Below are 13,741 nucleotides of genomic sequence, written 5' to 3'. Positions count from 1 at the left end.
GCCGACGGGGCGGGACGACGCACGCTACGTATGACGGGGCCCACGCACACGAGAATCGCGCATGCGCGGTGGGTCCAGTTGCAGACCGCGGAGCCCGGTGGGAGTCAGTATGGCGGCCGAGCGCAAAACTAAGTTGTCCAAGAACTTGCTGCGCATGAAGGTGCGGGGACGCGAGGGAGGCGGGTCGGGCAGTGGGGATACTCAGTCTTTCCGACCTGGCTAGAGCCGAGGCGGTGGGCGTACGAAGCCATTAGAGAAGCCCCGGAGGACTTCCAGCTCTCGCGTTCATTCATTCACTGAGCAGCGCCTGCTCTGCTTTAGGCACCGGGAACTGGTTATAAATTCCGGCGGATTCTCTCTTAAAACCGGCGGTCGGATAGGAGAGACAGACGCATAAGCAGGCACTTAAAATATGGTGTACTCAGTGCAGTGGTGCTAGAAGCGCCGGAAGCCTCTGGAACTTACTTGGGCTTCTGCGGGAAGTGGCATCTAGTAGACACTGAAGGGTTGGTGGGAGGGTGGGGGACAGAGCGACCCAGACTGGGGGAGAAGCGAGTTCAGAAGTTAAAGAGGCAAACCACCCCCACCCCCCAAGTCCGTGATTTCCGAGAACTAAAGGTCATTCAGTCTGTCTGGAAGGCAAGTAGCAAGAAATGGGCCTGGAAAAGGAGCCAATAATCACAGCATGCAAGGAGGGAATTTTAGGCCAGATTAGGAATTTTTTTTATCTTGTGAGCAACATTGGGAAGCGATTGAGCACCGGGGCGAATGTTACTAGCTGTGCTTCTTAAGTTTTCACCGTTACTTTCACTGTCCTGGGGAGAATACATTGCTGGCAGAAAGACCCGACAAAACTGCAGTCATAACGACCAGCTAGGACTGGTGATCTGGGTGAGGGATTTCAGTGGTGGTGGGAACAGAGAGAATTTTAACAGTTGAGGTGGAAGTGGAATTATGTCACCAACTTTAAACAAAATTGATTTTCAGATGAGGTGTGCGGACAAGGGTAGATAAAATGAATACAGGAATTAATACAGGAGAAACATGTAAGCCTTAAAACTTAAGTAATGTTAGTAGCGAACATTTCTAGCTCTATGTGCTAGACACTGAGTGATTTGCATATTATAAGGCAGGAAAGCCACATAATAACCGATTGAGGTGGGTACGATTATTATCCTTCTTTTACAGCTAAGGCATCTGAAACAAGAAGTAGGTAACTTGCCCAAAGTTACACAGTTTATAAATAAGTGTAGACAGGGCTTAAGCTCAGGCAGTCTGGCTCTGAAGCCCCTGCTCTTAATTATCAGTACAACTCTGTACTGCTTGTCACTGAACACCACCATCTAGATGCAAACTGCTAGATGTCTTGTTTACAGATTAATGGAGTTTGCAGTGAAGGGAAGCAGGGCATAAATGTTTTGAAACATTGGAGAGTAAATGTTGCGTGTGCAAGACATGAGTGGAGTTGAGCTGGAGTATAACCTGGGATGAATAGGGTGAGTGAGGGTGGAGAGTAAGTAGTAGTGTAATTAATCATTTCTGAAGTACTTCTTTGATATGTATTAGCAAAATTTGGATCTTCAGTGAACAGAGGGTTTTCTTTGCTTATGGTTTGTAATCATGTAAATTTCAGGGAAGTATATTGGCAAAGCAGGCATTGGGAAGATTTTAGCAGTTGTTTTAGTCTTGGAATAAGTCAAATGAAGATATGCTGGTTGTTTAGGGCTCAGACCAACAATCTGACTCTGTAATTGTGAAGGAAGAAGTTAACTTTAAAAAGTTATCTACCCCTGCTTGGGTGGTTGGGGAGCACTCAGCTGGACACTTGAAGCAAAGGAGAGAGAAACAATTACCCAGCTTCTCTAGCAAGTTTGGCCATTGCCGACAAAAAGCCTTCTGGCAGAACAGCAGGAGACAGAGTATACAGATAGAGTGGAGTATCCTATGAGAAGCAAGGGAGCAGCTGCTTTAGGTTTCCTTACCTAGTGTAGCTGTTCGGCCAGAGATAAGTATAGAGCAAGAATGAGAGGGTTGAGGATTTGGTACTGACTTGTTTATTTTCTAGTGTACTGGAAGTCCTCTTGTCTTGGTCAGCTAAGCTGTTTAGGTACTGACTTGTTTATTTTCTAGTGTACTGGAAGTCCTCTTGTCTTGGTCAGCTAAGCTGTTTGGTCACCCCACTCCCACCCTTGAGATGGGATTCCCAGAGAAACGAGGTTGTTGGGGAAAATGTTGCTGACTCTGATTTTGTCATGTTTTGACAGTTCATGCAAAGGGGACTGGACTCGGAAACCAAGAAACAACTAGAAGAGGAAGAAAAGAAAATCATTAGTGAAGAGCACTGGTACTTGGATTTGCCTGAGCTGAAAGAGAAAGAGTAGGTTTTTTATGACATGTTGGAGGTTCACATCCCTGTAAATGTGATTCATCATTCCAGTGACATAAAACCCATGAACTGATATCTATTCAGTTTCTTGAGTTAGCCCTGCAAATATTTTTTTTAATTATTAAGTCTGTAAGAGTTCTGCTTGCATTTTATGTTTTTATTGATGCTCACCATCATTTATAACTTTGTTCTTTTTTTATATTCCTTATTTAGAATAAAGGAATCTAAGCCATATGTCTCTGGTGATAGCTGGTGACCTTTTAAGCAAATCTGCAATGTGCTGTCTATGTAATAAGTTCTGAAGATTATTTGTGTACTTCAGGTCTCTCCAGTTTTGTTTTAGTAACAGAGTTCTCCATAAATTGAGCTTATATAAAGTCAAGAGTGTTTTGTTTATTTTCTTTTTAATTTTTACTATTAATAGCAGTCATCTTAGCTAATGTGTATTGAGTCTTTAGTGTATACTAGGACCTGGGCAAAGCACTTTGTGTCTCTTAATTATTTAATCCTCACAGCAAACTTGAGAGCTGGCTACCATCCTTCCACCCATTTTATGGTTGAGGAAACTGAAGCTTAAGGGAGGGTAAATTACTTAGGGTCACCAGGTAGTTATTACTGAAGCAGGATAACACACTAGATCATTTCTCTTCCACCTCTAAGCTTGGTTGATGCATGATAACTTTTTAATGAAGGAGTGATGATTCACATCGTCAGTTAACTTTTCTAAATGTTTCTGAAAGCTGTGTATCATTTCTCCTTGATTCTTTTCTTAACCTTGATATCCTCTGTGGTATGATAGTTTTACTTAAATTTTATTAAGTGACTAAAGATGCAGCTTATTGTCTTCGGACACACTTATGTTTTCCCTTTCCATACCTTATAATTTATTTTTTTTCTTTCCAACACAGTTCTTGTCCATTGTTTACTTGGCTGATCCTCTCTAAATCTTTCTTGGGAGGTTAAACATCCTTCTCTAAAGATAGAAAGTACGTCCCACCAGGAGGGATGGAAGGAAAGGACTTTGTTTTTTCTGCTTATTTCTCAACTTGCTTTTCTCTTGCTTCTCAGAGGAGGCAAGATGTCAGTGAGGAAGGAGAAGGTGATGCTGAAGGTGGTATGGATTTGGGAGCAGGGGTTGGTAGGAAAGGGACTGTCAGTGGTAAGGAGGTCTAATTTAATTTTATGCCTTGGCTAAACTTGCTCAAGAGTATTCCAGGTGTTTTGTTACTTATTTTTAATGAAAAGCAGGACCATTTGTATCTTGTTTTTAGTATTCTTCCCCCCGCCCCCCCAAAATAGTGTGTTTACTCCCAGGAAAATGACCTTTAGATTCCTTTCCTAGGGAGGTATGTGACATAGTCTGTTCAGATTCTGTGACAAAATACCACAGACTGGGTAGCTTATAGACAGCATAAGTGTGTTTCTCACAGTTCTCGAAGCTGTAAGTCCAGGATCAGGGTATCAGCCTGGTCGTGTTTTGATGGTGGTCCTCTTCCTGGTTCACAGCCAGCACCTTCTTGCTGTATCCTCACCTGGTAGAAGTGGCTGAGGATCTCTGTGGGACCTTTCCTAAGGCCTTAATCCCATTCATGAGGGTCCCACACTCATGACTTAAGCACCTTCCCAAGGCCTCACCTCCTAATATCCTTATCTTTGGGGGTTAGGATTTCAGTATATGAATTTGTGTGGGGACATGAACTTTCAGATCATAGCAGTAAATATTAATAATAACCTTTTGCATTCAGTGTCATATTTATGTTTAGAAATGAAGATTGGTTTAGGACATCAGCTAGCTGGAAGAGATGAAGCTGTCAAGTTGGGCAATCTGAGGAGCATACAACAGAGACCCCCAGAGTGTGGGCAGCAGTGGGGAAGGCAGCTGTGGGCAGTGTGGCACCTCGGTGACTTGTGTAATAGAAATAACTTCCCCTGGCCTGGAGGGTCAAGGAGAGGGAGTGGTTACTAAATCTGAAGATGGGCTGTGTGGAGGGAGCATCTTAAAAGAGTCACCATCTTTATCTGAGGGCACAACCAGCCCAGGTAATCCTATAGGAAGGAAGCCATTCCAGGTATTACATTCAGATCAGCTTCCCAAGGTACTGATGGTGGGGGCTCTGGGGGGAGTGAGAAGTTGACCTGGAGGGTAAATGGATGACACGTCCCTGAGGTGTGTGTGTTTTAACACCCCAGATAGTGGGATGGATTGGTTAATTTAGTGCATGGGCTCTGGAGACAGGCAGACCTGGGTGTGATGCCCACCTCTGCCACTTGCTTGCTTCTGATCTTGTCTAAGTTATTGAACCTGTCTCTTGTCATTGGTATATTGGGTGTGATAGTATGAGAAGTAAATGAGATAATACATGTGAAGCAGTGACCACAGTGCTAGGCATAAAGCACAAAGTGTTAACAGTGTATGTGTTTCTTTATATTTGAGTGTTAGGAAATTCAGCCACTCTTTCTGCTCATTTGTGTTTGTGAAACCTTACTTGGTAGTACCACTTGAATTATTCCAAAGGGTTACCGATCTCTGTGAAACTGGAGATTTCATTGTGTATATGCTCTGGGAGTCTAGAGGTTGCCATTCAGCTATGTTGGACTGTAACTCAGTGATGACCATTAGGACTATTCATTGTGCATACCTCCCCTAGCCAGTGACCAGGCCGTGTAGGTGGATTAAAACCCGCTTGCTTTGCCTCAGCTTGAAACAACTGCAGGGCTTCTTGGAGCTCTGCAGCTCCGACTCTGGAGCTCCCTGTAGGGGCTGAGGTCTTGGTGTAGCCACGCTGCAAGTCAGCTTCTCCCTCAGCCCAGTCTTGCAGCCCTCACTTCCATAGAGGGGTATCTCCCAGCCAGCACTCCCCAGTGAAACTTGTGCCCAGACCTCTGTCTCAGAGTGTTACCAGGGAACCTAATACAAATGACTTAGTATAGAAATAGAAGTTACCAGATCAGAGATTTTGCTCTGTTGTTGCCATGTTGTTTTTCTCCAAAGGATGTGCTGTGGTTTAGAGGATGTGAGTATAGCCAGTTTAATTACTCGCCTGCTACAGGATGATGTTTAAAAAGTATTTTTGGCTACTGTGCTTCTTGTGCTTGTGTATTGTGGCCTGGTGAACTTCAAGAACTGTGAGGTCTGAGATTGACCCTACTTGCAAACTAAGAAGTCAGCCCACTACAGTTTCACGGACAACTGGTGGAAGGTAGGAGAGTTCTGAGTCAGAGACAGAGGACTTGATTACTCACAGCACAGCAGGCCGCTTGAGCCTCACGTTGGCAGCATTTCTTCGTATCCCAGGGAGGATGACATGGTACTCGCAGGAGGTTAACATCAGAACAGAGAAGTCCTGAGCTTAGGTGCCCCGAGTCTTTGATACTGCACTGCGAACAGACTTGCCCTTGGCCCCAAGAGAAGCAGTATCCTTATGTTGAGCCTTAAAGCAAGTCAATGCATTGCTCCAGCAGAAGAAGGGAGACAATAGCTTAGCCTTTCGAAGCTGTTCACTGTGCACGTATCCTTGGAAAAAAAACGAAAGGACATCTAGTGCGTCACTCACAGGTGTGCGGAAATGAAGGAGACCCATAGAGAGTTGTTCCCCAGCAGTGAGTTTTTGCCCTGTTTTGCAGTTATTTGTGTCCCTAGGCAGGTGTGTTTATTTTTTCCTGACCATTCATTTCTCGTCTGCAAAAATTGACAAATTTGATAATTTCTTGGATGTGTTTTAGCTCTAAAGTTATGGATTCTGATTAATAAAAGTAGGAAAATTGCAGAATGTTTTTGGTTATATTTTGGAATATTTCCCTTATTTGCTAGCTGCATGAGTGTCCCTCACCATTGAAACTATGCTTGTAGATAACAAACCACCTTTTCATACTAATGTTATTGAGTCAATAGAAACACATGAGAAAGCCCTCCGAGGGGCCAGTGGTGCTTCTATGAATCCTTTGCTGGCCTTTGGGTCCACCTTTTGACTTAAGCAAATTTTTAAATGCATATGTATGATGCTTTCCTGAGGGAGGTGATTTACTTGGGACGTTCGTGATGTTTTATCACCTGCACTCTACAAGAAACAAGTTTGGCCAGTTGAATGAGAAAGACTGAACAAAAAGTTCAGGAGAACATGTGCTGTAGTTGGATATGCTCGCCTGGGATAGCGGTTATGAACTGGTGACTCATGGGAGAGTCCTTCTTGGTCACTGAAACATCCCCACCTGCATGCTGTTTTCTGGATGCCCTCTGTGGTGTCCAGTGTTGAACCCTCTCAGTAGCAGTGCCGTTTTCACTTGGATGATTTTGGTTTGGGGTCACCTAGCCACTCTTATTTCTGCTCATTTTCCAGTCCCGCTCATCCGGCTCTCCCAGTGTCTGTAAGATACCCTATATCCTTACAGTAAATTACTTCTCTGCTTAAGTCATCCAACACCAGTCATTGTTATTTTTAGCTGAGAGCTCCAACTAAGATATTCACTAAAGCCACCTAGGACACTGATTTCTGCAAATTTAATAAACACTTGGGGGGGAGCATAAACATCAAGGAAACTTAACTTTACATTTGGAAACTTCAGGTGCCCTGTGTTCTTGCCTCCCAATGCTTTTGTTGACTAAAGCAATCTGTTTTTATCTTTAACTTTAGGTTAGAAATCTTAGTGTATTTTTCCTTGATTCCACTGAGAACGATAAGATCTATTTTTCATTTGAAATCTTGACTTTTATTTGCTCTGCTTTGCCACAAGTAGACATGCTGTTAATACAGGTTTATTGTCTCATTTAGGAGTTTCATTATAGAAGAGCAGAGTTTCTTGTTGTGTGAAGATCTTCTCTACGGAAGAATGTCATTCAGAGGATTTAATCCTGAGGTTGAGGTATTAAATATAATTGCTTCAGATTTAAAATTTTTCCAATTGAATTCTTTCTGCTAATGATTGGGTTTAGGTTTTTTCCCAAAAGATACCATTTCTCCTCATTATATAGAAAATAACAAGTCTTAAAATATTGCCATAGCTATGTAAAGAAACTGCAGGCACTGCAGTCTAGTTTTACGTTAGAATTGAGTAGATGATTTAATTTAGCAGTATACCGTCCCTGACAGTGCCACAGGAAGTATTAGAATATTAGCTCAGGTCTTTTACAGGAATGTCAGGATTTTATTCATTTGATGCCATTATGAAAAATTATTTTCTGGCATCTATAAATCTACCTTTTCTAATGGAAAAAGTGTTACTTAAAAATTGAGTAATTTGACTTTTTAATGGACAGCTTTTAATCCAAGCTTGTAAATAGATTTTTAAATGATTCTTTAGAAAGTTTGTCTTCAGAGGAAATATTCACCTTATAACTGAGCTGTTCATTTTAATCTTACTGCCTCGGGTTTGTAGAGAAGCACAGACCTCCATTTAACAAATAATTATTAGAACTCTGGCTCAGGTATTGAAAGCTCTCCTATCAGTACTTAGCCAACCAAATGGAGGTTTGTGATACAGAGCTTTCCTTTGGTAACTATCTCATGAAGCAGTGGTTTCTTAGCCCTGGGACTATTGACATTGGGGCTCAAATTTCCTTTGTGGCAGGGGCTTTCCTGTGCACTGTGGGATGTTGAGCAATATCCCTGACTTCTGCCCCCTACCCACTAGATACACACATACACACTCCAGTTGTGGCAACCTGAAGTGTATCCAAACATAGACGTTGCCAGGGGCCCCTCGGTGAGCAGAATCATTCCTGGTTGAAAACTGGTTCTCTTAAGGATGCCTGGAGCAACCACAGTTAGCCAAACTAAACACCAGTGTTTATTTATAAAGACTGCAGGTTGATTTTCCTTTGTCTCCTTTTTTGAGTGGGTGTAGTAATTAAGGTGGTAAAATCGACTTTACATAACATCAACACTGGAAGTGTTTGTTCTTAATATGTCTCCTGTTCTGGCCTGCTGAAAGCTTTAGATTAGGAGGAGAATGAGAGCAATGGGGTAAAAGGTGAAAAAAGATAGCCAAGCTTACTCTGAGCAAATGAGGTCCAGAGACTAGGGTACTGGGTGGGCAAGGACTCCAAAGTGATACAGTGGGAAAAAGTGTTGATCTGACCCTCCAGGTTTGATGTGGGATGTTATTAGAAAGTGACTTTAATTACCAGCACTCTATATAACACTGAATATATTCTCTCTGGGAAAAGGTTTTGAACTGTTTGGCGCACAGGTCTGAGCTGTCAATAAATTGTGAGAAAAGTTCAGTGTACCTGGTTATAAAAAGAATGATTCCAACTTGGGAACACTTACTTTATTACAAGCAGGATGTACTTAGAACACATTCCATAGTATCTGTGTGTTTCAAGGAACACCTACCGTGGGGTTTATTCAGTAAATATTTACTGTGTACCTCTGGTGCGTCAGCCCTGTGGAGGCGCTGGAAGTGCAGCAGGGAACCCAAGTCTGTGCCCCCACAGAGCTTGTACTGAGACGGCTTCATCTGCAGTCCTTTAAACGCTGGAAAAGCTAGTCAAAAGTGATTTCTACTTTCCTCTCCTGGTCCCACCTTTGTGATAAAGAGGATATTGTTTTTAAGTCTGTCGAGGGATACCTATCAAGAAAAGGTTAATGTGAGAAAAAGAAGCCAAGGAAGGATCCATGGCACACAGACATCATGTGGACATCGGTGTGTTATCCACCCGCGTGTTTAGGGGTGAGGAGGCCCCTCGGTTACACCAGCGCCAGCCTTCCAGCATTTTGCTGCTCCCCTTCCCCAGCTGCCACCAAAGCTGTGTTTAGAATTACTGTAGACTGTAGCATTTCTCCCATTTGGCTCAAAAGTGGGCGGTTCAGAGGACACATGAAGTTTACTACTGCTTTCCCCCACTCTACAGTGTGTTAGCATGCCTGCTTTAGATACAAGTAACTAATAAATTTCTGATCTAAAATACAATTTAGACTCATTAACAGTAAGTCTAATCTAGTGGGCTTTGTCTTATTTTATTAATTGAGAGCTGGCTTATATCAAATACTGCAGAGTAAAGTTGGTTAAATTTTAGAGACTCCCTTGTAAGTTTTGGCTAGTCCTGTAGATTCTGTGGCTTCTGTCTCTCTACCTTCAAATGTGTTTGACACTAATTCCTTTAACAAGCTTTTTCTAGCCCTGCTAGTCACCACCATTGTGTTTTTTTCAGAAATTAATGCTTCAGATGAATGCTAAGAACAAAGCAGAAGAAGTTGAAGAGCAAACAGTGGAGCTTGATGTCTCAGATGAAGAAATGGCTAGAAGGTAAGTGTTGCCTTAGACCAGGTTTATAATCTGAGCCCAATATTCACTGACTAATGTGTATACTCCTCCCGCCCGGTGATGGGTCTGCCGTACCTTTGAAGGGAGTACCCCAGCAGAAAGGGGACTTCCTGCTTTTTCTAACATGACCTAGGATGGATTCATACCTGTTACAGGCTGGCAGCTGGGGGCTAATTTCTAGTGCTGCTTCTAATACATATTTTAAAATATACATCTTAATTTATTAGGATAATGCAAAACAAAAAAAAAAAGTGAATTGTTCGCAGAGAAATTATGAATTTTAAATCAGATTATTTCTTTTAATCATAGTTTTGGTTTTTCTTATTCTTTGTTGTGTATTTGGCTTGATATTCTTGACAAGTTGATTCCTTTTTTATTTGAAACTAAACTTGTTCTGTTTTTTCGTCTTAACAGATATGAGACCTTGGTGGGGACAATTGGGAAAAAGTTTGCCAAGAAAAGAGACCGTGCCATTTACGAAGAAGATGAAAATGGAGACATAAAACCAATTAAAGCAAAGAAGATGTTCTTAAAGCCCCAAGATTGAAGTGGAGGCCTTAGGATATGGCTCAGGGATGAGGGCATGTTTTGGAACGCACTCTGTCGGCTCCTCTGTAGTTATTAGGGCCGTAATGTTTATGTGTAAAGAAACGTATACTTTTGGAAACATGCTGTCTTTGGAACAGACGTGTGATGGATGTTATACATCCTTTGCTTAGCGGTGTTCATCAGGAGTGGACTTTTAACCCTTGGTCTCCAAATGTACATAGGTATGTGGTAGCTTCCTAAAGAGTATTTTATCTCAGATTTTTTTTTCTAATATAACTCTCCAGTTACTAACCTTGAATTGAACTCATGAAAACTAATACCAGTGTTTAAATTGCCGTTATGTTTATAAACATGTCAAGTCAGTTCATACATATATTTTGGAATCATGTCATGAGAATTTATTATATGTTAATTCATCAAGAGCAAACTTGCCTGTTCAGGCTAAGAATTTTCATGCTACAAAGTCAATGTCAATGTGTGGAATTATGTTTTTTGTTGTTGTTTAAGCCTTTAATTAATTTTTAGGCATTGTTCTATAATAAATACCTGTTTTCATATACTTTTTTGTTCTCTTATCAAATAATAATTTTAGTCTAATTCAGTATTGGGACTTTTGTCCAATTGGTAATGTCCAACAGCCATTAATTTAGAATATGGTGATGTATTAGATTGAAATTTTTATGGGCCAAAAACAGTGATCAATTTTTGATAGTTCAACCCAGTAAAATTTACCACCAACCATACCACCTCTTAAAAGTGCAAGTCGCTCAGTCGTAGCCAACTCTTTGTGACTCCATGGGCTATCCATGGAATTCTCCAGGCCAGAATACTGGAGTGGGTAGCCTTTCCCTTCCCTGCCCAGGGATCAAACCCAGGTCTCCCGCATTGCAGGCAGATTCTTTACCAGCTGAGCCATAAGGGAAACCCATTCTCCAGTGGATCTTCCCAACCCAGGAATTGAACCAGGGACACCATCTCTTAATCTGAACCTTATTCTAAATAGTAAATGAGAGGCCCATGGAATTAAATGTGTATGTGTATCCATCTGGAGATGTTTACCTAGGACATCTGAAAAATACTGATTTCATCTAATTATGTTCTAGCAATTGAATGAGGTGCTTTCCTCCTCTCTCTCGGAGTCTCCTTAGATTCAGACTGCTCTGTGACCGCAGTTCTCTGGTGAGTTACAAAAAAGTTGCGACTTTGAAGTTAATTTGGCTCTTAATTCATCCTGAAGGTGAGGACAGCGCACCTTCCTGCTCTCTACATCCTGGGGCACAAGCTGGAAGTTTCTCACGGCACCACAGTCCCTGAATTTACGGAGCATCTCACCCACCCTCATGATCCTCTCCACCGTAATAGGACTGTGGAATGGTTACTGAAGGTACAACGCACCGTGGCCCTAGGTGGGATACAACACTCTTACCTTACAAAATGTAACTGATGCTTTGAGTCACTGAGCACTCAGCTGGGCCTGCTGCTCTCGCCATGGTCAGAACGTACCGTCTGGAATCAGCGGCGGCAAAGGGAACGGCTCCTCCCACTGCTACTCCCACTAACCCGCACAGACACTTTGCTTCCTGTCCCTCGATTTCGACCTCTGTTGTTTGGAGCTCTGGGTTCCCAAGGAAGGTTTGTTTCCACTAGGGAAGACGGCAGTGGTCCCGAGAAGACAGAAATTGAAATAATCTGACCATTTTACCACTACACCTGCAGGCAAAAAACGTTAACTCTCCAGGCTGGTACTTGTGATCTTGGGAACAAAGGGACATTTGTGTTGTTCCTACACAATAGGTGATGAAGAAGGATGTTAAACCCAGAGCATCCTCTAGGGCGTGTGTTTTTAGCACTTCCATGTCCAGTGACAAGTTTTAAAAGGAAAAGTACAACCTCAGAGGTGAAAAAAGATTTCAACCCTTTAGACTCGGAAGTCTTGGGTCGTTCTGCTGCTGCTGCTGCTGCTAAGTCACTTCAGTCGTTTCTGACTCTGTGCGACCCCATAGACGGCAGCCCACCAGGCTCCCCTGTCCCTGGGATTCTCCAGGCAAGAACACTGGAGTGGGCTGCCATTTCCTTCTCCAATGTGTGAAAGTGAAAAATGAAAGTGAAGTCGCTCAGTCCTATCTGACTCTTAGCAACCCCATGGACTGCAGCCTACCAGGCTCTTCCATCCATGGGGTTTTCCAGGCAAGAGTACTGGAGTGGGTTGCCATTGCCTTCTCTCTTGGGTCGCTCTAGCAGGTGTCAACCCTGAGCAGTTGAGATACTGGCTGAAGAAAGAGGAAATAGGGAGTGTGTAGGGAAAAAATGAAGTTGATTAACTTGTTACTAATTACTAAAAACAAGCTACCAAGCAGTTTCACACATTTTCTTTCTTGGTGTGTGTATGTGTGCTCACTTCTCCTTCATCTTAGTATTGTGTCCATTTTTTTAAAGAGGGTTAACTTTGCAATTTAGCCTTGAGATAACAATATTCAGATGAGTCTGACTAAAGTCTAGGTATAACTGACAGGAGATAAGATGAATAGTGTGACTGTTGCCCAGAAACAGATACAATGTCTGCTGGGATTTTGGAGAAGAGAGTGAGAACATCTTTTGTACAAAGGATGTTTGCAATTCATTTGGGGGAAATAGAGTTTTTCTTCTGGGAAGTTTAATCACGTTTAAAAACGTGTGTATGTGAATGCTGAATGGCCCACTCAACGGACTGTAGCAGATACTAACCTATTGTTTCTCAGATTCAAACGCTTCTATACTCAGCTTTAATGCTGGGCTAAGTGAAGAAGTGAAAGTTGCTCAGTCTTATCCAACTCTGCGACCCCATGGACTACACAGTCCATGGCATTCTCCAGGCCAGAATACTGGAGTGGGTAGCCTTTCCCTTTTCCAGGGAATCTTCCCAACCCAGGGATCGAACCCAGGTCTCCCGCACTGTAGGCAGATTCTTTACCAGCTGAGCCACAAGGGAAGCCCAAGAATACTGGAATGGGTAGCCTATCCCTTCAGGGAATCTTCCCGACCCAAGAATCAAACCGGGGTCTCCTGCATTGCAGGCAGATTCTTTACCCACTGAGCTGTCAGGGAAGCCCTCAGCAAATCTCGTTTCTCTTTTGCCAGCTGCCTCCTTACTGGGATCTGCTGATGGAGCCCAGAGGAGACAGCACAGCTCGCTGGGAAGGAGGGCTCAGTTCTTTCTGCCTCTTTGCTTCCTATTCCCTTGCCCACCACACCCCTCCCCCAGTACCTCTTCACCCCAACAGAGGCTAGCATTCCAGGCACAGTTGTCAGTAACACTTGATGCCCTCTTATGTCTATCTGGTACCCTGGCCCACACGACCTCCCACTCATTGCTCAGAGACGCTGGTTTTAACTGAGCAACTACTAGTCAAAGGATCTTGAATTTCAGCTGTCTGGGGTCCGCCAGGCTTCTAAAATTGAACGATTTCAGACTCTTCCCTAAGAGTGGCAGCTTCCTGCATGATAACCTTCAGTATTCTCTCTGTGCCTTTTGGCTTTTTAATACCCCATTAACAGTTATTTATA

The 13,741-nt window shown here is 42.8% G+C and overlaps 1 protein-coding gene across 2 annotated transcripts; it reads left to right on the top strand.

Annotated features, from left to right (window-relative positions):
* Positions 1 to 45: 45 nt before the first annotated feature.
* On the top strand, positions 46 to 12,158 carry MPHOSPH6 (M-phase phosphoprotein 6). 2 transcript variants are annotated; one of them, XR_006340446.1, is made up of 6 exons: positions 46 to 160; positions 2,265 to 2,377; positions 7,156 to 7,246; positions 9,537 to 9,631; positions 10,064 to 10,419; positions 11,436 to 12,158. XR_006340446.1 is itself a non-coding variant. In XM_043898154.1 (5 exons), exons 1-5 carry the CDS (start codon positions 62 to 64, stop codon positions 10,194 to 10,196), a joined length of 531 nt encoding a protein of 176 aa, XP_043754089.1. In that variant the 5' UTR covers positions 46 to 61; the 3' UTR covers positions 10,197 to 10,757. The 2 variants fall into 2 exon arrangements, 1 of the variants encoding a protein (XP_043754089.1); XM_043898154.1 differs by lacking the exon at positions 11,436 to 12,158 and having other exon boundaries at positions 10,064 to 10,757.
* The last annotated feature ends 1,583 nt before the right edge of the window (positions 12,159 to 13,741 follow it).

This window comes from Cervus elaphus, chromosome 4, assembly GCF_910594005.1.
Source record: "Cervus elaphus chromosome 4, mCerEla1.1, whole genome shotgun sequence".
Taxonomy (NCBI): Eukaryota; Metazoa; Chordata; class Mammalia; order Artiodactyla; family Cervidae; genus Cervus; species Cervus elaphus.
This window is presented reverse-complemented; position numbering and strand designations above follow the sequence as displayed.

Excerpts from the sequence above, each read along its gene's own strand:
- MPHOSPH6 (XM_043898154.1), top strand. The coding sequence starts at position 62 with ATGCGCGGTGGGTCCAGTTGCAGACCGCGGAGCCCGGTGGGAGTCAGT. Across the intron at positions 7,247-9,536 it reads GATTTAATCCTGAGGTTGAG|AAATTAATGCTTCAGATGAA; the intron begins GTATTAAATATA and ends TGTTTTTTTCAG. Across the intron at positions 9,632-10,063 it reads GATGAAGAAATGGCTAGAAG|ATATGAGACCTTGGTGGGGA; the intron begins GTAAGTGTTGCC and ends TCGTCTTAACAG.